This window comes from Dama dama, chromosome 15, assembly GCF_033118175.1.
Source record: "Dama dama isolate Ldn47 chromosome 15, ASM3311817v1, whole genome shotgun sequence".
NCBI classification, from domain to species: Eukaryota; Metazoa; Chordata; class Mammalia; order Artiodactyla; family Cervidae; genus Dama; species Dama dama.
The window spans coordinates 92,784,190-92,809,357 of NC_083695.1; the positions used below are offsets into that span (position 1 = coordinate 92,784,190).

Below are 25,168 nucleotides of genomic sequence, written 5' to 3' on the forward strand. Positions count from 1 at the left end.
TCTGAACAGACTTTGGGCCAGTTCCCCCATGGAGCCTCAGTTTCTCAGTCCTGGAGGAATTATTGTGAGGGCGGTGCCCATAGAAAAGGTCTAGCACACAGTAGGTGCTCACAGAATGACAGCTATTTTGTGTGTATGGCTCGCCTTGTAAATCTGAAATATATTTTGGAAACAAAGGAGAGGGAGGAACTGGAAGTGTTGATTGGGACGATGGTAGTTGCTCGGGGATAATTGCCGTAGATGCGCTCAGAATGGTCTCATTCTAATAGTGGTGATTGCCGGGAGATGACTGGGGCTGTTTTGAGCTCACTCAGAAGCTTTGTCTGATTATGAGGAACCAGTGTTTCTTGGCTTTGGTCCATTCATATTTCTCAGAGAGGCTTCTTGCAGGAAAGTGCTGCCTGTGGGCCCGGGCGCCCAGGCTGACCATGGATGGGTTTATGGATGAAACGGAAGGGGGTGTCCAGGAGAAAGGACACGCCTGCCCTGGCAGCATCAGACCCTGCTCAGCACGTGCCGCTGCCCGCCTTCACCTGCAGGGAGCAGGCGGGGCTTAGGAGGGCTTTCTCCACCACTCAGTGGTCATGTCAGGATTCCCGAGGGTCTGTGGTGTCTTGGCAAACCGGAGCGCCAAGTGGGGGTCCCAGGCGACATCCTGCAGGTCTCGTGGGCTAAAGAGCCTTTTTCTCTGTTGAGCCATGTCGCGGTCCAGGCTTGGACCACATCCATGCATCCATCCATCCACCCAGCAGATACTTTCCTCTGCCCCAAGGTGCCCAAGCGGCTCTGCCAGACGAGCTGACCGTCCCCTCCCCCAGGCGGGGGCTTCCCTCTGCTTCCCCTGAGAGCTCAGGCCCGAGCAGAGCCAGACACAAGACCACCAGCGCGGAGTCGAGAGGCTTAGATGAGATGATGCATGAATACCGCAGGCCAAGTGCTCGGCCGAGAGGAGCAGCGACGGGACACCGGAACCTCATCCCCGTGTAGTCCCCGTTCACACCTCACCAGTGAGGGGACAGAGCTGGGCTTTACGACAGTTAGTGAGGCTCTGGAGTGGGGACCGGTGGATGTCCAGGGGCTGGAAGTATTCGGGAACCTTTTCCTATGACTCAGGTGGGAGGCAGTCCGGGCCAGCACCAGGGAATAAGGGCCAGGGTGTGTGGCTGTGGTTGTGACCATGGGGGACAGCAGAGGTGGACCCTGTGCAGGTGGTCGGAGCCCCACGCCCCCTCCCCCAGTCCTGTGACCACGGGCTGGTCAACCCGCTCCTCGCTAAGCCCACGATCCTTCCCGAGGGCAGTGATGCCGCTGTGAGGCGGCACAGGAACGCTCCGCTGCGTCCCGGCGGGCAGCGAGCTGCTCCTACATGTTCAGCAAGTTCCCGGCGGCGGCAATCCAGAAGCCAGGGTGAGCGCCTCTTTGAAGGGCTGTGAAGCTGCCACTCAGAATCCCAGATCGCGTGTTGTTCTCAGAGTCTATTCTCCCCAGGCACGTCCAAGTTCTTGTTTGCCTCCTGTCTCCCCCTTAAAACAGACAAACAAAAGAGGAAATTACCCTGAACAGCAGGAGCGTCTATAACCTGAGGGTAGTTATGGAGTTCCTAACCCGACTTGTTCTAAGTTGAAATTAATCCCCAAGTGCAGGTGGAAATCGTGCCGGTACACAGACCCCTCCTGCTAGACAGACCTCTCCCAAAGCAGCCCCAGCGCCACCCTGATCCCCGGCCCACCCTGGTTCTTTTTTTTTTCCCTGGATCCCTCTGTGTCTTCCTTGAGTTTCCCGCCTCGTGGAGGCTGGCCAGCCCCAGGCGGACGGTGGCGAGTCCTCTGAGCCCCGCCTGCCTCTTCCAGGGTTGCCATGGAGCCCTTCTGTCCATTCCTGCTGGCCGGTGTTAGCCTGCCCCTTGCCAAGGCTCTCAAGGGCAACGAGACCACCACCACCGCCGCCGCGCAGAGCAACTGGACCTCCACGACCGCAGGTAAGACCCTGATGCCGCCCACCCCACGGCCCCCTGCCCCTCCTCCCGATGAGCTCGCAGGGTGATGGGCAGAGAAGCGGCTTCCTCGCCTGCTTCTGACGCTGCGAGTCTGTAAATCAGGCTGGCTAGGAACAGGTGCCCAGGAGGTGACCGGAGCAAAGCTGGGCACTTTGGGCACTTCTGGGCACTCAGAAGGCAGCAGGCATAACCCTGGGCTGAGAGTCGGATCAGCTCCAGTGAGGGCAGGAGAAAGACTCCACTGTGCGGGACCCAATTCAGACCAATCCTGAACAAACACTGATGAGTCCATAACAGGTATTTAAACGCTGGCATGACGGTTGATGACATTCACTAAGAAAATAATATTTTGGATGATGAGATATTGGTATAGAGTAGCTAGGTTTATTTAAAAGAAAATAAGAGACAAAGTTCCGGATAGTCAAAGCCATAGTTTTTCCAGCGATCATGTACTGATGTGAGAGTTGGACTGTAAAGAAGGCTGAGTGCCGAAGAATTGATGCTTTCCAACTGTAGTTCTGGAGAAGACTCTTGAGAGTCCCTTGGACAGCAAGGAAATCAAACCAGTCAATCCTAGAGGAAATCAGTCCTGAAGAGTCATTGGAAGGACTGATGATGAAGCTCCAATCCTTTGGCCACCTGATACAAAAAGCCAACTCACTGGAAAAGACCCTGATGCTGGGAAAGACAGAAGGCAGGAGGAAGACGGGGGCGACAGAGGATGAGATGGTTGGATGGCATCACTGACTCAATAGACGTGAATCTGAGCAAACTCCAGGAGATGGTGCAGGACAGGGAAGCCTGGTGTGCTGCAGTTCATAGAGTCGCAAAGAGTCAAATACGACATAACAATTGAGCAACAAGGCGTCTGTGCATTTTAGAGATGCATACTTGAGTATGCAGAGGAAAGCAAAGGGTGGCTAGGGTGACCTGGAAAAGAGTGAGTGGCCGGGCAGGAGGTGGGGGGACGCTGCGGACCCACAGGGTTGATCCAAGAAAGTCTGGGGGCAGATACACGGGGGTTTCTCACTCAAGTCTCTCACTGATTTCATATGTCGGAAGTGAGAAAGGAGGAAAGGAAAAAGAAGTGGACACATGTGACAAGAGAAACATGCTAGGTGCCCAGACAGGGAGGGAAGACCACACAGCATATGGTTCCATGTGAGCGAAATGCCCGGCACAGGCCGGTCACTGTGGGAAGCCGTGTGTGAGTGGTTGACTGGGGGGCGGGGGCGGGGGCGGGGGCTGGGGGGGACAGGGATTGACCACAGATGGGCTGGAGGATCTCAGCGGGTTGGTGAAGGTCTAAAGCTGGATGGTGGTGATGGCTGCACCACTGTGAATTTACTAAAACACATTGAATTGCGTGCTCAGAATGGGTGTGTTTCATAGCTGGTAAATTTCACCTCCGTAAAACAAAGTAAATGCCACGCAAAGTTAAAAGAAGAGGAGGGAAGGAGAGAAGAGAAGCAAGAACGAGCACTGCCGAACCGCCCGCCTGCGTTCACACCTAGCTCTGCCGCTCAGCGGCTGAGTGGCCTCGGCCTTGAGTGAGTCACCGCACCGCCTTGTGCCTCAGGGTCCCCGTTCGCAAGATGTAACAACAGTACCCACTTCTGCCAGTGCTGCGAGGATTAGGAGAGACAACCGTGCCGGGGTATAGAGGACTCCCCGGTGTTGGCTGTTTGTAGCAGAAGAGTATGTTGTAGGCGGCCTGTTCCCTGGCCAGACTCTCACCGCCCAGAGAGCTGGCTCTCCAGCATCTTTTGGCACCTCCTTCTTGGTCGTGTGCCTGACACAGAGGGAGGTCCCACTGGGTGAGTTCTGAGCCCCCGAGGAGCTGATGGGGACTTCCTGGGCACCCCACGCCTCCCAGGTAGACTTGTAGGCCTGTCTGTGTCTGCTGGCTCCTACCCGTGGCGGGGTCAGCAGGAGCCTGTAACCAGCAGGGCCTGGACCCCCTCCCCCTGCCCCTGGGGCTGTTGTCAGTCCCACCTTGCTGCTCCAGCCCCACCCCTCCTTCCCCCGAGACTCGCAGACGTAACAGTCCAAGAGTACTGTGATAGGGCATCACTTGGAATATGGGTCAGGGTTCTTCAGAAAAATGTAGTCCACAAGATGTGTACTTATATCTATACCTACACTTATTACAAGGAACTGGCCCACTTGATTGTGGAGGCTGGTAAGTCCAAATCTGCAGAGCCAGTGTCCTAGTTTCAGTCCAGAGACTGGCAGGCCGCTCTAGAAGCAGAAGGCGTGATGCCCCAGTTGGAAGGCAGTCAGGCAGGAAGAATTCCCTCTTACTCATGGGGAGGCTCCAGCTTTTTGTTCAGTTCAGACCTTCAACTGATCGGATGTGGCCCACCCACTGTGAGGAGGGCAGTCTGCTTTTCTCAGAATAACTCAGACGTTGGTTCTCATCCAAACAGCATCCCTCTAGAAACACCCAGACTACTCAGATATATTGACCAATTATCTGAGCACTTTGTGGCCAGTCAAATTGACCCATGAAATTAAGCATCACAACTTGGTCATGGCAAGCCTTCAGGAAAACAAAATTGATCAACTTCCCTCCAGGAAGAAGTACACCAAGGTGATTACAGTTGGTACCATTCAGCCTGGGGTCAGGAGTTCAAGCCCCATCCAGCCTTCACATGATTTCCTGACTTTGAACAAACATCCTACAAAGGCCCCTGAGAGCAGGGAGAATTGAGGTTCCCTGCTGAACCTAAGTCTCCAGCCAGGAGAGCAGTTCCAGGTGCCTGACCATCTTTGGCAACTAGCAGCACCATCTTCATATTCAAACCCCAGAGAAATCCAAAACCACAGAAAAGAAAGACCAGAAATGCCAGCAAATAGAAAATGCATTCATCACGCTGCCTTGTTCCAAGTCGGCCCCCTGGGTACCGGGTCACTGGCAAGCACTGCAGTCTGGGACCCTCGGGACAGTGCTTCCCTGGGCTCGCCCAGGGCTCAGCACCTGCAGGATCATGTAGCCAAACATTCAACCGGGCAGAGCATACTTTGCGCAAAAGTCGAGAAGAAATGTTGCAGTTGTGTTGATGTATCTGCAGGAGGCACCAGGGGACCATCAGGGTGACTGGCTCCCCAGTCCTAGGTTCACCTAAAAATAAAATGATTGATAATTCAGCTCTTTAGGGCTGAGGCTTCCCAGGTGGCGCTAGTGGTAAAGATCCCACCTGCCAATTCAGGAGATGTAAGAGATGCAGGTTCGATCCCTGGCTTGGGAAGATAACCTGGAGGAGGGCATGGCAACCCACTCCAGTATCCTTGCCTGGAGAATCCCATGCACAGAGGAGCCTGGCGGGCTCCAGTCCATAGGGTTGCACAGAGTCGGACACGACTGAAGTGACTTAGTGGGCACACACAGGTCTGAGGCAGAACTGAGGGGCTTCCCCACCCACCGCTGCCCACCCCTGCTTCGCAGGGCCATCCATCCCAGGGGGTGGTCTGCACAAGTTTAAGTGTGCAGATGCACTGCTAAGGCCAGAACTCCCAGGACAGCCCCCGACTTTTAATTTCCAGGACCAGGTTCCATGCACGCCAGTGCACACACGTGAACACCTCTCAGGTATGTGGGCGTGTTTGTTTGCACGAACATCTGTCCACACCTAACTTGGAGCACTGGCTGCATGGAGTTGGAGGAGATTTGGAGGGGAAGGCTGCTCTGAGTAGACCACCAGCCTACTTACCTCTGGGAAAACCCCCCTCTGCTCCCCCCGCTCGGACCCTCAGCCCCATCCACTCTGAGCTACCTCAGTGTGAAATGAAAACAGAAAGTGACTCAAATTTCCTCTTAGTCACCACACCAACTTCCCATGCAGAGCCCATTGGTGGCCTTGGGACACAACCCAGCCCACAGGGGCCCAGGTTGGCTTTCAAAATTGTATTTCGGTTGAATTGCTCACTGATATTTAAAAATCCGGTCATTTTTACATGAAAATAGAGATTGCTCCTTTTGGTGAATTGGAGAATTAAGCTCTCGAGCTGCCCCTTTCCTTGGTCCCAGTAGGCTGGAGTTGAGACGTGGCCAGTCCAGCAGGACAGGCACACACACCCCCAGCTCCCCGAGACCCTCCCCAAGCCCACTGGTCTCCGGGGGTCCCCACCTGACCTCTGCCTTCCAGAAGACAGGCAGCTGTGACATCTGACAGAAAGCCAGAGCAGGGAAACCCGTCTGCCGCTGTGATCTGTCGCTTCTGTCCACATGCACAACCCCTCTCTGGGGGCTTGGGCCGTTCAGCCCCGGTCCTTGTGGGCGTGCCCTGGAATGTGAGGTGCTCCTTGGGGAGTGAGGGCATTTTGGTGAGGAGGGGGCATCCTGAGGAGGCAGGAGCTGAGTGACCGTTGGGGGAGGAGGTGGGGTCTGAGGGTGGCAGCCAGGCCACCAGAGCCTGCTGGAATTCAGGCTTGGAGGGCAGGTCGCAGGCAGCTGCGTTGTGTCCAGGGATGGGGGGACCTGCTGGTGGAGGAAAGGGGCGAAGGGGGAGCAAGGGTGAGTCTGGGCAGGCGGGATCAGAGACGGGATCAGAAGCTCGCAGCTCTGAGAGGCCGGCTCACCACATGGCAACAGGTCTCTGTCCAGCCAAGGGCCAGGCTGCTGGCCTGTGCCCTGAGTTCGTGTGGAGGCCTGGGGGGCTCCCCACCCGTCCTGGGACAGAGCAGGGGTTGGTGTCTGCACCCCCACCCTCCTCCATCTCCTGTTATGGGGAGGGTCAGGTGCCCAGGACCTGGGGAAACAGGCTACGCGGGGGTCTGGGCCCTCCCTGCCCTGCAGCAGGGGGCTTTGGGCCAGTCAGGTAACCGGATCCCCGGATCGGGTTCTTCTCAGCGACACCGCTGTGCATCCAAGTGGAGGTGCCTGGGTGGGCCCCGGGGACCAGGGCGGTGGCAAACCTGTAAAGTGGGGAGCCGGCGTCCAAGATGAGGGGCTCCGGGAGAAGAGAGTTTGCAAGCTGTGTAAAGTGGGGCGCTGGTGTCCAGGGTGAAGGACTGTTGAAGGAGAGGGTTTACAAACTGTTAAGTAGGGTTCTGGTCTCAGGGAAGAAGGGTCCATAGGGAGAGATTGCTTCGCAAATGTGAAGCGGGGCGCTGGTGTCCACGAAGAAGGGCTGATGGGATGGGGGCTAATCGGTGGCCTGTGAAGCGAGGTCTGGCATCAGAGAAGAGGGGCTGGTCAGGGTGGGGGCCGCTCTGCCCACTGTGAGCCTGGTGCTGGGGGTGCCCCCTGTCCAGACCCCCGCTGCCCTCGCCTGGGAGTCCTGACGGGGGGCCCGCTTCACCCCCAGGCCCTCCAGCCCCCGGCGCGCCGCAGCCCCTGCTGGCCTGGCTGCTGCTGCCCCTGCTAGTCTTCCTGCTGTTTCTGCTGCTCGCCGCCTACTTCTTCAGGTAGGAGTGTCCGGGCCGCTGACTCGCCCCGACCTGCTGGGGAGGAAATGATGCGGAGAGGGAGGCCGTGACTGGGGGCGGGCGGGCGGGGCCGGGTGGCTGAGGGCAGGGCGGCGGGCAGGGACCCGGGACCCGGGCGGGCAGCGGCTCAGCCATGAGCAGCAGAAACAGCTTCTCCCGGCTCACCTGGTGGGTATCCCCTGCTGGGTATCCCCTGGCGGGTCACCCCAGGGACCTGGGCTCTGGGCAGGCTCCCTGGGCTGACCCCCTAATGGTCTGTGTCTCTAAGGTTCCGGAAGCAGAGGAAGGCGGTGGTCAGCGCCAACGACAAGAAGATGCCCAACGGGATCCTCGAGGAGCAAGGTAAGGGGGGACCCGGACGGGGCTGGGCGGAGGCGTGCCTTCCTCGCAGCCTAATGTTTCAACGAGAAGCCCCTCCAGCCTTGCGACTCCCATCTGGTGTTACCTGGCATCATGCTGTCTTTTATAATCAGCGCCTCCCCCTTTCAGAGCGTTCGTCATTTTCTCTCCGGTGTAAAACAGACCTTTGAGGCATTTCAGTTTGTGGCTTTGGAGGGAGACGGTGTTTTCACATCCTGTTGTTTTTACAGGATTTTGAAACATCTAACATTTATCAGGGAGTCTTAGACCAGCCTTCGATAGACAGGCGGGCTCATCACCAACCTTCTCAGAAGGGTCCCCCTCGCCCCTGAATTCGCACTGTTTTTCAGATCAGATGAGAGAAGGGACTTGCACCCTGTAAAGCGGGGTGCTGGATGGAGCAATGTGGAGGCTCAGAGAGGGCCAGGGCCATTCCCTCCCATTCTGTTTTTAGGTTCAAAATTCAGCTACTAACTTGTACATGCCGCTTTACAAAGGCGCATTGGTTTTCTTCCCACGCGTTGAGATGTCCGAGAGAGGTACGTGAGGCAGAAGCCTTTAAAACTACCAGTTCACACCAGTGACTACAACTTCCTCAGTCAGCTTGCTGCCGACTTGTTCCGTGGTTTGGGGGAGCAGGGGTGCTGTCAGACTTCACCTGAATTGCACAACTGACCCAAGACTCCGCAGAGAGTCATCAGCAGCGAGGGACCTCGGCCAGACCCAGGGGGGCAGTTTTGCGGGGCCAGGGGGACCCGCGACCCCGCTTAGGTGATGGCACGTGGCCTCCAGCCCCTCCTTTCTGCCTCCTGCTCCTGCCCCGCCCATCCCAACAGCCCGGATGGGGCGAGGAGGGTGAGGCTGGCGAGGCCGCCTGGCTCATCCTGGAGTGTCCGTCTCCGGGAGGGGTGAGCCCTGGGGCGTCGGAACAGCTCTGCAGGTGGGGACGGGCCCTGCCGCCTGTGACAGCAGAGCGATGTGGCCTCGCGGAGGACAGCGGCTCGTTCCCCAGGACGGGAAGCACATGCCCCCGGGAGTCACTGTCTGTCTCCTCTGAGTTTGTGGAAGCAGCTTGTCCGGGGGGCCCCCTTGCAGTCTGGCCCTTCTCGTTTCGATGCCTCTAGCCCCTCCCCCTCAAAAACCCAAGGGTGCTGTCTCTTATTTCTCCTGGAGCTGATGGGGTTTGAGTAACTGCTACGAAGGCTACTGTCGTTACCTTTGTTAACCAGGACTATCTGTTACAAAGACAAGGCTAAGGCGGTCTCCTAACTGGACAAGGTCCCAATGTGTTACCAGTTTGTGCCCAGAAACCTGTCGTTACTCAACTCTGTTCCAAGCCTGGAGTGTGAAGGTGCCTAAGTCCTTCATAGAAGGAGCAGGGGACAGACAGAAGGACAGGTGGGTGGGTGGGCGTGTAAGCTGGGAGGATGAGGCATCTCTGGTTGGCAAGAGCAGGTAACACCAGCCAGAGGGGGCTGTCCAGCCGTCACGAAGAGTGATGAGGGTATATTGTAGGAGACAGAGTTTGCCTTCCGCTGCTCATGGTCTGAGAGGAACATCCCCCTCCAGCTGCGTCATTCCTCCAGGAGGCTGTCTGTCCGTCTGGTCAGTAGGTCACGCACCCATCTGGGAGCACGGCTCAATGGCCCCGTGTTTCTGTTGACCCTGCAGAGCAGCAGAGGGTGATGCTTCTCAGCAGGTCCCCGTCGGGGCCGAAGAAGTTCTTCCCCATCCCCGTGGCGCACCTGGAGGACGAGATCCGCGCCCGCTCAGCAGACGACTGCAAGCGGTTTCGGGAGGAGTTCAACGTGAGTCTGGGCCCTCTGTCTCGTCGTGTGGAAGGGCGCTGGGATGTGGGGTGTTGTGTTACATGATAAATTACCCCAAAGGTGCAGAATGCTCACATCTGCCATGACGCAGTCCCCAAAACGGGGTTCCGAGGAAACCCGGTTTCTGCTGCAGTGCCCTCCGCTGACCCTCATCCCCATTGATAAGATGAGATGGTTGAGGGGGAGCTTCAGAGCCTCCTTCCAAGTCACACACCCTGAGCGCTGAGTTCTGAATCAAGTAAGAAGGTAGCACCATTACCCCAATGATGTGCATGACCAGAGCGAGCAGACCGTGGGATAATTTGATGCTGAGAGCAAAGGAGCCCTCGGACCACCCTGCACAACCTCAGTTAGACGGTCGAGGGGGCGGCCGTGAGGGGACGTCTCTCTGCCTCCACAGCCCTTTGATTCTGCCCGAGTCAGGGTGTTGGTCCTGCTCCCGCTGTTTTGGATGAACTTGACAATGGCAAAGCTAACTAAGATGAATTTTAACCAACTGGTCCAGCCTGCTGATAGAAAACAGATCCTCCTAACTCTCAACAAAAATACAAGTGTACAATAATGACACATCCCCTTGAGTTACTAATATTTAAGGTCCCATGAATTGTGAAGCTGCTAGATAGATAGATAGGTAGACAGATAGGTAGAGAGGCAGACAGGTAGAGAGATAGGTAGGTAGGTGGATAGACAGTTAGGTGGATAGGTAGATAGACATATAGATAACAGCAGAGGGATGGATGGGCAGATGGACCGATAGATGCTTGGATGCACAAGCAGACAGACAGACACTGGGAAAGGTTGTCTCGGATTTGGCTGCTCAGTGTTCATCCCTGATCGTGTTTTGAGTCTCCGTTTATGCATCTTCCTCATTTCATAAATGTCCATGTGCTGGTGTCGAGCCTGAAAGAGGGCGGCTTTCCAGCAGGAAGGCCACCTGGTCCTGACCCTGACTGTGCCACCCTGCCCCAACACGTCAGTTCATCTCCTGGAAGCCAGTTTCCTTCATCTTGAACGAGCCGGGTGGGAAGATGCCTTCACGACCTCCCAGGTCAAATGTGAGGCTTGGACTTTGTGAAAAGCAAAGATGGTACAATTGTGGTCTCTGAAGGCAGGGTGACTCCGGCTGCAGACAAGTGACTTTTCACCCAGAAGCAGCCCTGGAAGGAACAGCAGGCTGATGGCACATTTAGATCTTATTTTTGACTTATTTTTTGACACAAGTCCTCTTTTGCCTTTAGCATGCTTCCTTTTAATTGTTTCCAAATGTGTCCCTTTTGGGGGAAATTAGGTCACAGTGAAAGACAGCTCCAGGCAGTATTGTTTTGCAGCCTCTCAGCCTGACAGCAGAAGTTAATTCTCCAGTTTTCAAAATGACTATCCAAGTTGGCGGCTGCAGGACCGCTTCCCCACCTTCTTTCTTGTCCCGTTTCCTCTGGTATTTGTGCTTCTCCACGTGGAGGCTGGTGACTGGCCTTGCTGAGGGAGGGCTGAGTCAGAACTCACCCGCTGAGCCACAGATCTCAGAAGTTAGGGCCGGAGAAGAGGGTCAGGCAGGTAAGGCACTTGCCCCAGAGGCAGTGTGTTAGGGGACACCAAAACACCTCATCATCTCGATAAATGCTATTTTCATACAGCTTTTAAAAATAGATCCAAGCCATCCATGTTGAACAAAATAGCAATTAACAATTGTAAATAAAGACAGGGTCCCTCTGGTGTCTCTTGTGACCCAGGCTCCGTCGGGGCTTATGGCCCCACTGTTAACTGATCCTGCCTTTATTGAAAAGTTTGACATTTTGGTCATCATGGATTTGTGTGTGTGTGTGTGTGTGTGTGTGTGTGTGTGTGTGTGTGTGTTGATTTAGGGGTTTTTTAGATGTTGAAATCAAATGTGATTTTTCTTAACCCCTGGATGTTTTAGAATACTCCTTTCTGTTTTGCAACCAAAGCAAGCTCCTTGCTCTGCTCACCCCGCCCCGCTGCCACTAAGCGGCTTTCCCGGCCACCCCCTGCCCACTGCCTCCGCTCAGGGAAGGGCCAAGAGCGAGGGTCAAGAGGTCGGAGTCCAGCGAGGACGTGAGTCTGGTCCTGGCTCCGGGGGACCCTGAGCAACTGCCCGCCCCCCTCTAGACCCCAGTCTGCCCCTCTCAAGTGAGTGGGCGGCCTTGCTAAGAGCAGCGTGACCACCATGGCCAGCCCACACGTGGCTCCGGAGGTGCCCACGCCTGCTGTTGGGCCCACACTTCCCTTTTTGTTCCTTTTCTCGCCCTCTGTCCTGAGCTCCCCGCCCAGAATCTGTGCAGGGAGACGGATGGGTCCCAGAGTAGTCGATCCAGAGGAGTTTGGACTCCTGTGTCTTGGCCAAGCAAAGCTGGCATGAATTTGAAATTAACAAGGACCTATTGCTGGGAGCCATTTGGTGGGGTGATGGAGGCGCTGAGGCCGGTTGCCCACGTGCCTGCCCCAGGTCTGCTCCTGCCAGCCTGGAGGGCTTGGGCAACATGCTGTGCCTCTGCCTTGGTCTCCTCGTCTGTGAAACGAGGCCCTCCCAGCCCCCGCAGGAGTGTCTCAGCCCGTGAAAGAGCTAAGGCGTGTGTCCCGTGTCTGCAGGAGCGGAGGCTGAGCGCCATCCTGCTCAGGACGACTTCTGTGACGGTGCAGTCGGCCGTCCGCTCGCCGTGGTAGAATGCTGAGCTCGCAAAGGCTGTTCCAGGCCCGTGGTTGAGTCCTGCAGGCGTCCCTCTCCAGACAGCTCCTCCCAGGAGCCTCTGTCCCTCCCCTGTGGGTTATTCCAAGCCCAGTGCCTGGAATTGACCTAAGCCTAAGTGCTGCAGGAAGGCCCGGGGAGGGCCCGGCACAGTGCACTCCAGGGCGAGGGAAAGGAATGTGTGTCTCTGTGTGCAACATGCACGTTCCTTGAGATGAAAGAAAGGAAAGGAAAGTTACTGGTACAGTCGTGTCTGACTCTTTGTGACCCCATGGACTGTAGCCCGGCAGGTCCTCTGTCCATAGGATTCTCCAGGCCAGAATACTGGAGTGGGTTGCCATTCCCTTCTCCAGGAGACCTTCCCGACCCAGGGATCGAACCCGGGTCTCCTGCATTGCAGGCGGATTCTTCTACCAACTGAGCTACTATGAAACCTCACCTCAAACAAACCCACAACCCTTTTCAACCAACGTACATAACAGGACAATCGACCACAAGTTGCTTATCCGTCAGGGGCCACGGGCATGGCACTCGCTCTGGGCACAACAGCAGTGGCCCAGGAATGGCAGAGCACCCCCGCCCCCCCCAGGAACCTCCGTTATTTGTCCTGAGCCATCAGAGCTCAGAGATGCGATTCCCCAGGTGGCTGACAGCAGGAGAAATGCTGGCCTGCTCTTTCCGTGTGCTTGGAAACAGGGTACGGGGCCCAGGGCGCTTTGCCTCTGGTGCCCGTGTGGCCCCCTGTGCCGCCCGCCCATGGAGTCGGAACATCACCCCGTGTCCCAGCTCTGTGCTTGGGTCATGGCTGGGGGTGTCAGAGCCAGTTCATCCTCACCACTTGGACGTCGCCAAGCCAGTCCTTCAGCCCCACCCTGCACTCCCCTCACCTTCGGAGGGAAAGGGAGGCTTCTTTTTTTTTTTTTTAAATTAATTGTAATAGAGCATTCTTAGAGCAGATTTAGGTTTATAGAAAAATTGTGCAGAAAGTACCAAGTTCCCATACATTCATTCTTTCCTTGCACAGTTTCCCCAATGATTGACATCTTGCCCAAGTGTGTTACATTTGTCACAACTAATGAATCAATATCGACTCATGATCACAGATAAAGATCAAATCAGGGTTCCAGAGCTGCGCATTCTATGGGTTTTAACTAACCCATCACATCATGCGCCGCCCCCCCACCCCCCGCCACCCTGCCAAGATGGTCTCATGCCTCCTTTCTTTTCAGGGCTGGGGTCAAAAATAGCTTTGAGGTGAAAAAGAGAAGGCTCTAGAATGTGGTCACACATTTCGTGTTGAGGTTTGGTCAGCAAGCTCAGTGTTAAGAGCTTTGATGCGGAGCCAAGAGCTCTCCGCGGCCATGGAGGTCCTGGCCTGGCGGAGACCTTGCCCACCGGCCTTGCCCAGGCGCCCACTGGGCTGGCCTCCACACCGACCTGCGCAGAGCCTCTGCCTGCGGCCACTGGGCGTGGAGCAGGGAGACGGCACGGGCTGGCAGGGGCTGAGTCTGTGATGGAGAAACCCTGCGCCCTGGGAGAAGGGGGCCCTGACTCAGGACTTTGACCCTAGGCTGGGCCCCAGTCTCCTGGGCATGGACCACCGGACCCCGGAAGCCCCTGCTTGTCCCCACACTTCAGGGAAGATAGTGTCCTTCTCATGGTCCAGGTGCCAGCTCCAAGACCCCCCGACCCCCCACTGCCTGCTGATTGCCAGCCAGGTGACTCTGGGCAGTTCCGCAACCACCCTGGGCTTCTGTTTCCTCATCTGCAGAGCAGGAGGGGTGGCCCTCATATCACCTGACGCTGGGTGAGTGGTAAAGGCCGGTGACTCAGCCCTTCCCCAGTGCCCGGCCCATCGAAAATACTAGAAAGATCTTAACACTACTTACTCAAGTCCCGGTGGCCCCTGGTTCACCCGACGGTCAGGTTGGATGATGAAGGAGGTTCAGAAGGCTCTTTCCCATGTGCTCTTGGAGGAGCACCGCCGCCCCCCAACCCCGAGCGTGGACCCTCCCCAGCAGCGAGCAACTGTGGGAGGAGGTTTGGCTCCAACAAGAGCCGAGGCACTCTGAGTGGTGGAAAGAACTAGAAGTCAGGATGCCAGGCTCATCCCTGCCATGCTGCCCATCAGCTGTAGGGCCCTAGCTGAGCCCCCGACCTGATTTCCCCTCAAGACAAAAGGTGGGTTAGGGCAGAGCGTGCAGGCCCCCTGGGATGTGGGTAACTGTGATGCTGACGGCGGGGGGTGGGGGAGGCGCCCAGGTCTGTGTTTTCAAGGAGCCCGCAGCAGTGTCTGTCCCGCTGGTCCACGCCACATCTTTAGGGGAGGACAGTCCTTCACCATCACCCCCCTTGTCCTTCAGCCCCAGCGTCTGTGTCCTCAGCCCTGGATCAGAGCTCTGCCACGGCCACCTCCTACCTCCCTGAGCTGGGCATGCTCTGGACCAGGGCTTCTGGGTCCCGGGGGTTTGTTGACCATGCAGGGCCCAGTGGCGGCCTAGATGCAGCTCAGGGTCCAGCTACGGGCCGTCACTTTGTCCGCATCCCCGTCGGCCCCACTGGACAGGAGTCCTCAGGGAAGGTGGGCCTGTGTCCCCATCACGGCCCCGCCCAGGGCCGGCCCAGTGCCCGAGGCAGAGGCTGCTCTGGGCAGGGGCAGAGGGACGGGCAACGCGCAGGAGGTAGTTTGCTCAGAGGCCCGTTTTCTTGATTCCCGCACTTGGTAGGGAGGCTGCGTAGATAAGGGGCTGAATTCCTCACGTTTAGTGCTGACTCTGCATTTTCTTCTAGTCTCTGCCGTCTGGACACGTGCAAGGAACTTTTGAACTGGCCAATAAAGAAGAAAACAGAGAGAAAAACCGATACCCCAACATCCTTCCCAGTAAGATTTTACTTTTTTTTTTTTTTACATGATTGTTGGCGTTCTGACGACACTCAGCCTTGCTTTACAGCTACTGGTGATTCTGCCTGTCCAGGCAGCAGACGCCCAGGTACTCAGAGGCCAGGGCCCGGGTCAGGACACCTGCTCAGCCCTCGCACGTGGGAGTCTAGGTATCTGTCTCCCACCTGGGGCTCTGAGAGCCTGAGTCGTTCATGGTCTGGCTGCCAAGCCTGTGTTCACTATTGAGACCTGGGCTGCCTGCAGGGGAGGCGATAGGGGCGGGAGGATGCCACCTGCCCCGGCTGGCGGGGCTCCTGCTGTGGACCCAGCCTTGAGCCCTGGTCTCGGGCAGCCAGGGTCCCGAGCATCTCCCCATCTTGGGCACGGTGCCCTGGGCCACCAGAGTCAAGGCTCCTGTACAAGGACAGAAGTGACAAGAGCTCAGAGAGCTGTTGGGCTTTGGCAGCTCTGTGGGAAGGCTTGGAAGCATCCCAGTCTTTACCACCACAGCTGATGGGGGTCGTGGGTCGGGGGTGTGGCCTCCAGGGGTTGGCGGGGCCAGAGAGTGGTCCAGGGGCGTTGCTGGATGGGCTGGGCCTTGGGGGGCCTCAGTGCCCAGACAGAACCCCAGAGTTCCAAGCTGCCTCTGTAGAAGCTGGCCTGGCGGTTGGGGGGGCGGGTGGGTTGTGGCGTCATTTCCCCAGCCTGGACCCACCTGTCCACTTCGCCATCAGACTAGCAGAAGGGCGGCCTCTGAAGACCCCAGTGAGTTCACATTGGAGGCCCGACAAAGGGGGGACCTCCCTTCTCGGGCAGAGCCTCTGTGGGGTGGAGCAAGCCGGCCTGTGCTGGCCCTCAGTGGGGTGGCTCTTAGCTGAATTTTCAGGATCAGAATCGAGTCCATCTGCCCTGTGGGTGAGAGAAGCTGTGGTCCACCTGATCTATGTGGTCTCTGGATTTTCAGCACCTGATAGAAGCAATTCATTCCCATTTTGGATGCCTAGGATTTATTTGTGCTTTTGGTTTGGGTTTGTGTGTGTGTGTGTGTGTGTGTGTGTGTGAGTCCACCATGAGCTTGGGACAACTAAAACCAGAGAAATTAACCAAGTCGTCTTCTATCCCACACATATTTGTAGAGGAAGCCAAGGGAGCAGCAGGGAGATGGCAGGTCACACAGCCAAGCGGAGAGGCTGGCTGAGACCAGGGTCAGGTTCTAGACTCAGGGCAAAGGTCATGCTGAGAGGACTTGCTGTTGAATTGGGTGAGGCTTATCAGAGGCGAGTTCCGTAGCTTGAACAGCTCAAGGGAAAGAAATGCCATGCTGGGGATCTTTGGCATAATTTGCGCTGAATGAAAATTAGGGTATTTGGAAGTTAGCGTCTGTTCTCAGTTGAATTAACTAATTTAGTTTGCGCGTTGACTGCATGACGTATGTGTGGAGGACCTGCTCACTGCCAAGCCCTTTCCGAGATTCCTGGCCTACGTTTCTCTCCTAATCACTGAACCCTTTACTTTCTAAAGGGAACATTTGCGTGGCTGATCAAGAGTGCTTTCAGCCTGAGCTCCATGGAGCGGAGTTAGCAGCCAGGTGTGGGAATTACCTCTGGTGTCCCGGGGTGGGGCAAACCCTGCCCCCCGAGGGTCGCCAGCGGGGCCCAGCAGGGCCTGCTTCGTGCCCGTCATGTCTAAGCCGCATCCTCTGGCTTGTATTACGGAAGGGAGCTGGCATTCTCTGCAAGTGTGAAAGTGTGGGTCCTGCCCCAGCCCCTCCTGGCCCAGGAGTGCCAGGCCAGAGGAAACCGAGGTGCTGGCAGTCACCACGGGCCCGGGGACCCTGTCCGATGTAAGCGTTGGTGCAAGGACACATTTACGGAACCATGTCCTAGAAGCACTGGGGTGTGCCCTGGAGGAGGCTAGGTGGGGGCATCTGGCTTTGGCATCAGTGAGACCCAGAAGCCAATCTGGTTTACCTGGGTGGTTGACCAGAAGTGCCCTGGGGCAGTTGGATCACAGGAGGATTGTGCAGGGGGCTCCCAGGCCTGCTCCCCCAAACCCAAGCCTGGGAGACCCTACTCGGGGTGGGGTCGGGTCAACAGGCAGACAGACGGGCAGGGGCCCAAGTCCCTCAGGCCCGTATATCTTCCCTTTCCTGCCCCCTTCCCCACGCAGAAAAAGAAAGGGAAAATGTAGTCCCTCAGGCGTGTCCACCTCCCTGGACTGCACCCGCCAGGATCCTGTGTCCCTGGGATTTTTCTCAGGCAAGAATACTGCAGTGGTTGCCATTGCCTTCTCCGGGGGGTCTTCTGGACTGAGCGATCCAGCCCCCCTCGCCTGAGTCTCCTGCATTGGCAGGTGGATTCTTCACCACGGGCACCGCCTGGGAAGCCCTGTAAGTGCATCCTATTTACAAGATGCCCCTGGGGCAGGAGCCAGTCCTGGTGTGAACCCTGGGAGCTCTGAGGACAGAGGTCAGGGCGCCTGGGTGTCGAGGGGCTGTGTGTGGGAAGGGCCCCATGGCCGGTGGCGAGTGAACGTCTTCCTCTTTTCTGGAAAAAGACGCCAACCAGGGATAATTTTAGGAAATGATGTTTTGAGAGAGAAGTGTGACTTTTTAGAATGAAAAGACAGGAAGCTCTTAGAACTGCAAGAGCTAAATCTAACCAGAAGGCTATTTTTAACCCCTGCTTTCTATAGCTGTCCTCAGAAGGGTAAATTGTTCCAAATCATGTTTAACTAGCTTGATACGTGTTCCACGTGTTCCACTGGTGCTATTTTCTGCCTCAGGGCCAAGGGTCTCAGGGCCCAGCCTTTGCGGACTGTGACTTTGGGATCTGACACCCTGACTGCCTTCTGCGGGCCGTGACTGCCCCAGACCTGCGCTGACCTGTCCTCCGCTAGGAGCAGGATATGGTGTCCAGACAGCAGGTGTCTGAGCCCATCCACTTGTGGTCAAGCCAGCAGCCCTCCGTGTAGGCGGGAGACATCCAGTCTGTGAGCTGGGATTTTGCCCCAGACCCACAACACACACACACACACACACACACCCCTTCCTCGATTAGTTTCAGTCCTCTGGCCACTCGGAGGGGATAAAGCAGGGATCAGAACACAGAACTATCCAGTAATTAATGCAGCAAATGCGTACAGAGTACCCTCCGTGTACTGCCCGGCACAGAATAACAACCCGGAAGCAGCTTGATCCCAGAGCCCTGGGCCCAGGTCTGGGCATCCTTCATACGTTTCTACTCCTCTAAGTGGTCAGCCACTTCCACACCAGTGTGGAGACCCGGAGCTGGAGCTGCTCCACCCCGGGGGACCCATGAAATGGTCTAACTTCTTTGAGAATCAGAAGAAAATATATACCTAACCCAGTCTGGCTCATATTTATCCTTATAGCAACTACCAATGCAGGAGACGTAAGCGACTCGGGTTCGATCCCTGAGTTGGGAAGATCTCCTGGAGAAGGAAATGGCAACCCACTCCAGTATTCTTGCCTGGAGAGTCCCCTGGACAGAGGAGCCTGGTGGGCTCAGACTTAGGCTGACGTCACAGAGTCAGACATGACTGAAGTGACTCAGCATGCATGCATGCAATGCAGTCATAAAATAGAATAATGTGTAATGTTTTTCTTTAATGGAGAAAGGGGCCTGTGAAGGCAGAAGTAACATGCACCCATGTAAGTCATATGGGGCCTGGTTAAAACCTCCCCACATGTATGTGTACATACATACCACAAACATTCACACCATACTGACGTACATACAACACACAACTACACACACTGCATACAAGACACACCACTGCACACCCCACAAATACACACACACCACACACACACCCCACACTCACACACACACACCACTCACACACACACATACACATATACCACTCATACACACACACACCCCACACACACTCACATCACACACAAACACCACACACTCACACACACACCACTCACTCACACACACACACACCACTCACAGACACACACCACACTCACACACATACCACACTCACACACACACCACTCACACACACACTCACACTCACACACATACCACACACACACACACCACTCATACACACACACATCACACACACACACCACACACTCACACACACACCCCACACTCACACTCACACACAGACACCCCACACACACTCACACACACACTCACACACACACACACACACCACTCACACACACACACACTCACACACACACCCCATACACACACACTCACACACACACCCCACACTCACTCACACACACACACACCCCACACACATTCACACACACACACCCCCCACACCACTCACACACACACACACCCCCCACACCACTCACACACACACACCCCCCCCCCCACACACACACACACCCCACACACACACACCCCCCCACACACCACACACACACATCACACACACATCACACACACATCACACACACACATCACACTCACACACACACACCACACTCACACACACACACACACACATCACACACACACATCACACTCACACACACACACACCACACTCACACACACCACTCACACACACACACTCACACTCACACATACCCCACACTCACACACTCACACACACACACACACTGCACTCACACACACACACACCCCACACCACTCACACGCACACACACCCCACACTCACACACACACACACACACACACACCCCACACACCACACACACACTCACACACACACACACCCCACACACACTCACACACACACTCACACACACACACACACACCCCACACTCACACACACATACACCACACACACACACACACCCCACACTCACACACAATCACACACACACCACACTCACACACACACACACACCCCACACTCACACTCACACACACACACTGCACACACACTCACACACACAGCCCTGCCTGGTCGGCCCTCGCACGCTGGAAAACTGCTGAAGCCACAGGCCGGGATGACCCAGGCGGTGGCCCGTCCTGCACAGTCCATCCGTGTGAGTCCAGCTGCCTGCCCGCTCCGCGGCAGACCTGAGCATGAGCTCTGGGGTCCGGAGTCCCAAGCCCTCAGGCCTGACGCCCGCCTGTCCAGAGGCGGACAGGCTCCCCTTTGAAAGCCCGGGAGCGAGGCCCCCGGAAGTGCTCCTGAGGGCCAGCGCACCGACTCCTGGGCCCTGAAGTTCTTTCCCGTCATCCCCCGGGTGTGTTCTGCTCCTTCTGGGGCCGGGCCTGGCCTGGGTGTGGGGGTCCCATGCTGGATGGAGCAGGTGCGTCCCTGCCCCCCGGACACTCAGCGTCTCCTGGGAACGTTTAAGAAGAGCTTCCCTTCTGTCCCGCGGTCGCCACGGTTACGTCCTTCCCAGTGTTTAATCCTGTCCGTGTGATTCCCAGGCCTAATGTCACGGTTTTTGTGTTGTTTTTTTCTGCAGATGACCATTCCAGGGTGATTTTAAGCCAAGTGGATGGAACCCCATGTTCAGACTACATCAATGCTTCCTACATAGATGTAAGTACCCCCCAACCCAGCACGGCACTCACACCTGGACCACTGGGGGTTGAGTGTGGATGGTGACCCCTGGACCCCTTCTTCCCGGGGCCAGGAAGGTAACTCGTCCCCACTTTCCTGGACACGGGGGCCACAGCGGCCACTACACAGAGAGTGTGAAGGCACTGGGCCTTCTGAATTAGCGTCTGTGCTGGGGACTCGTTCCTAAGTTGCAGAGAAGCCCGAGGGAGGCTTGTGTTTGCTGCTGTGACTTGGTCACTCAGTCGTGTCCCACCTTTTGTGACCCCATGGACTGTAGCCCACTAGGCTCCTCTGTCCATGGATTCTCCAGGCAAGACTACTGGAGTGGGTTGCCATTTCCTACTCCAGGGGATTTTTCTGCTCCAGGGATCGAATCCAGGTCTCCTGCTTGGCAGGCAGATTCTTTACCACTGAGTCACCTGGCAAGCCCATACTTATCTATATTACTGACCAAACAGAACAGAGGGGACCAGTTAAATGACTTACAGTAAAATCATTTAGAATGGATTATTAAGAATCCCTGTTAGTTGAGCCTTAAAACATCATTTAATATGTTATGAATTATTATAAAAGTTCAGTGTAAGAGAATGTGTTATCTATTAACTGATTAAAAAAAAACATATATATATATATCTGTGCCTGTGTGTCTGCTTGCATATCTGGAAAGATATTCATAGAAAAATACTGGCAAGTGATACACAAAAATAGCATTATTTCTGAAACTCCTGGCAAGGTTTCTTCTTAATTTTCTCTGTTTTCCAAATTCTCCACGACAAGTACATGTTACTTTCCTAGCAATAAATTCCTTCCACAATGACAGTTCTGAAAACTCATAAATCTGATTTTATTTCTCTAGGGTTATAAAGAGAAGAATAAATTCATAGCAGCTCAAGGTAAGCTTTTCATTAAGTGATGGTCTGAACGTGACTTTGGTAAAATGACAGGGAAGGCGATTGCTCGCTCACCTGATGCCAACCACCCTGGGGGTTATACAGGCTTTTTGTGTGTGTGCACTGTTACGTTTACACAGCTGATCAGAGTCGTCCAGCCTGTCCCCAAGCGCAGAAGTGAAAGGTGTCACGAATCTCACAGCCTTGCCACTCAGCGTGTCTGCTCCACGGGCCAGGAGCGCCCCCTCCCCAGGGAGGTGGGCAGGAATGCGGGCCCCACCCCTGACCGCTGCTGTCCCCGAGTTTGCATCTTAGCCAGCATTCCCAGGTCATTCTGCAGTAGAGTTTGAGGAGCATTAAACTGTGAGCTGATGAAATTCCTCCAGGGCACAGGGCTTCAAACGAGTGTAAGAGCCCCCATCTGTGGTCAGGGCAGACAGACAGGGAGCGTGTGGGGGCGTCTGTCATACATAGCCATGTTGGGTGTGCAGAGAGACAGACACACGATCTGTGTCTGCGCCTGTGATTTAAGCCCAGACGTCCAGTGCTTGCTGTCTCAGCGTGTTGATACTTGCATTAGAAAATCTTGAATTTCTCTCGGCCGGCTGAACTCTACGTGACTTCCAAGTTGTTGGAAGAGCTGCAGGGAGGGGAGTAAAGTAACTTTCTGGTTCAAGCCCATAACCTTGAAGATGCTTTTAGCTGTGAAAGTGGATTAGTCGCTCAGTCATGTTCAACTCTTTGTGACCCCATGAACTGTAGCCCGCCAGGCTCCCCTGTCCATGGCATTCTCCAGGCAAGAATACCAGAATGGGAAAAAAAATAAAAAAGTAAATATAAAAAAAAGAACACCGGAATGGGTTGCCACGTCCTCCTCCGGCGGACCTTCCTGTGAAAGGATGCCCTTAAACCTCACACATGACCCTGTGTGTTCTCAAGTGCTTTCAATCCAGCTTATCAGCATCTGCTTGGGGCTGTCATCCCTGGGAGCCAGGGCTGATGAAGTTGGGGGTCATGGAGCTAAAAAGTAGGTTTCCTGCACGTCCTCATTCCTCGGCAAGAGTCTTTAGAGCAGTGGGTTCCAACGTTCAGTGTAGATAACAACCTTAAGTGCACATTTAAATGCACACACAAAAAATGGGCTTCCCTGGTGGCTCAGACGATAAAAGAATCTGCCTGCAACGCTGCAGAGCCAGGTTCAGTCCCTGGGTCAGGACGATCCCCTGGAGAAGAGAATGGCTACCCTCTCCAGTATTCTAGTCTGGAGAATGGACAGAGGAACCTGGTGGGCTACAGTCCCTGGGGTCGCAAGGAGTCGGACACAACTGAATGACTAGCACTTTCACTTGCCCTGAAAAGTAGGGAGCTATACACATAAGCCCACGGTCCATGAGGAACATGCCCAGCTTTTAACGTCAGAAACGTCAGAAAACCTGGCACTCACTCACTGACACCAATAGAAATGTCTTTTCATTCTTATAAGCAGACGTCCAGAGGAAGTAGCGCCGGGCCCGGGCAGCAGCATGAGGGAGAGGGGCCTCTTTAATCCCCCGTCTGCCCTCCGCAGCGTCGTCCTCAGGGTCACAAAATGGCTGCCACACCTCCAGGCACTGTTGTCCCTAGTCAGGCAGGAAAGAGAGCAACAGGCAGAGGACTTTTTTTCCAGGGACGCTTTATCTTTTGCTCAGACCCCCTCCCCAGGGGCTTCAGCCCATGTCTCACCAGACAGCCTCAGTAGCTGTGAGGCCAGCTGGGAGATGCGATGTTTTTCTCTTTTTTTAGAGGAAAGGCGGTTAGACATGGCAGGTGGGTCAGGCAGCCGGCAGTGTCTCCCCCTTCCCCCACCCCCACACACAGTCTGATTCAGCGGTTTGGGATGGGAGGTCTTATTCTGAGGCTTCGACAAGCCCCTCGGTGGCCACAAATCACTTTGACGGGCAGCTTGCAAACCAGCTCCCATTTTAATAGTGTTTGTGGCCAACGATCATCACCCAACTGGGTGCACTAGCTTAGCCCCCGAGGATTTCCCAGCCCCTGGGGGGGTATCAGGGAGAGAGAGGCAGGGCTGCCCCCTACTCCAGTCCTGCATCTCTGCAGGGAGTGAACGGGCCCATCACCCCCTTCCTCAGGGCGGGTGGGGAGGGGGCAGCCGTCCTGAGGCCCAAAAGCCAGCATGACCGGCCTGGGGCTCCAGGGACCGCTGTCTCTGACTCAGATCATCCTCTCTTCTCAGGCCCCAAACAGGAGACAGTGAATGACTTCTGGAGAATGATCTGGGAGCAGAAATGTGCAACCATCGTCATGCTGACGAATCTGAAAGAAAGAAAAGAGGTAAGCCCAGCCTCGGGTCCCCAGCGTGTTCTTCTCAACTGCTGCTGCTTGGCTGGGGGTACGCTCACCACTTCCTTTTCCCTTCTCCTCCTGCTTATCACGGCAGACAAAAAAACACCTCGGGGCTCACAGCACTTTTATTTTGAAATACGTTGTCTGTGTTCCCAGGATCTCACTGTCCTAGTCAGTCAGTCAGTTCAGTTCCTCAGTCGTGTCCGACTCTTTGTGACCCCATGGACTACAGCACGCCAGGCCTCCCTGTCTATCACCAACTCCTGGAGTTTACTCAAACTCATGTCCATTGAGTCGGTGATGCCATCCAACCATCTCATCCTCTGTCGACCCCTTCTCCTCCCGTCTTCAATCTTTCCCAGCATCAGGGTCTTTTCCAGTGAGTCAGCTCTTCGCATCAGGTGGCCAAAGTATTGGAGTTTCAGCTTCAGCATCAGTCCTTCCAATGAACACCCAGGACTGATCTCCTTTAGGTTGGACTGGTTGGATCTCCTTGCAGTCCAAGGGATTCTCAAGAGTCTTCTCCAACACCACAGTTCAAAAGCATCAATTCTTCGGCGCTCAGCTTTCTTCACAGTCCAACTCTCACATCCTACACTATGATATAAAAATGATGCAGGGATTTTCTTCTTATGAGAGTCATCCCTGGGTGGCCTGCCAGCTCTTACGCCATGGTGGGAGCAATTAATTTTAATATAGAGATTTTTTTAGCATCTTAGAACATAACATGTTGGGCCTCAGACCATAAGAAAAAAAAAGTGATTTCCCCCTTATTTTTCAGACCAGAGAAAAGCGTTGGGAAAACACAAGGTGTATTGAAGTAGTATTGATTTGGTATTTCAAATGTGTTCAATTAGCTGTTTCAACTTCAAAAAGTAATGCATGTACATTATAAAAACCTGAAATCTCTATGAAGAGTTAAGAGTTAAGCCGATTCATTTCCTAAGTGTGCCTCCTGGTCAGGACTGCCCCGGGTGGGGTGCAGGCAGTGAGCCACCGGCAGACCCCTCATGCAATTCCTGTCGCAGTGCGAGGGGCTGTAGGTCATGTCAGGAGGTGACAGAAAACATAATGGAGACAGAAAATAAAATACAGCAGGGACAGTGGAGGCCCAGGAGGGACAGACCAAGACGCAAGGCCCGGCTGAGGCCCTGCTGGGCTCCGCATCTGGCTCAGAGATGCTGAGGCATCCTT

At 55.2% G+C, this 25,168-nt stretch overlaps 1 protein-coding gene across 10 annotated transcripts in view; it reads left to right on the forward strand.

Annotated features, from left to right (window-relative positions):
• PTPRE (protein tyrosine phosphatase receptor type E) overlaps nt 1-25,168 on the forward strand; it is a 183,148-nt gene that overhangs the window by 134,834 nt on the left and 23,146 nt on the right. For 7 of the 10 annotated variants that reach the window (XM_061162914.1, XM_061162913.1, XM_061162912.1 and 4 more), the window contains 8 exons: nt 1,851-1,978; nt 7,306-7,405; nt 7,695-7,768; nt 9,458-9,594; nt 15,110-15,200; nt 20,644-20,720; nt 21,598-21,634; nt 23,865-23,962. In XM_061162914.1, coding sequence (XP_061018897.1) covers nt 1,858-1,978; nt 7,306-7,405; nt 7,695-7,768; nt 9,458-9,594; nt 15,110-15,200; nt 20,644-20,720; nt 21,598-21,634; nt 23,865-23,962 — 735 coding nt within the window. In that variant the 5' untranslated portion in view covers nt 1,851-1,857. Of the gene's footprint in view, nt 1-1,850; nt 1,979-7,305; nt 7,406-7,496; nt 7,595-7,694; nt 7,769-9,457; nt 9,595-15,109; nt 15,201-20,643; nt 20,721-21,597; nt 21,635-23,864; nt 23,963-25,168 lie in introns of those variants that run through there. The other 3 variants (XM_061162919.1, XM_061162921.1, XM_061162922.1) reach the window with 1 other exon arrangement.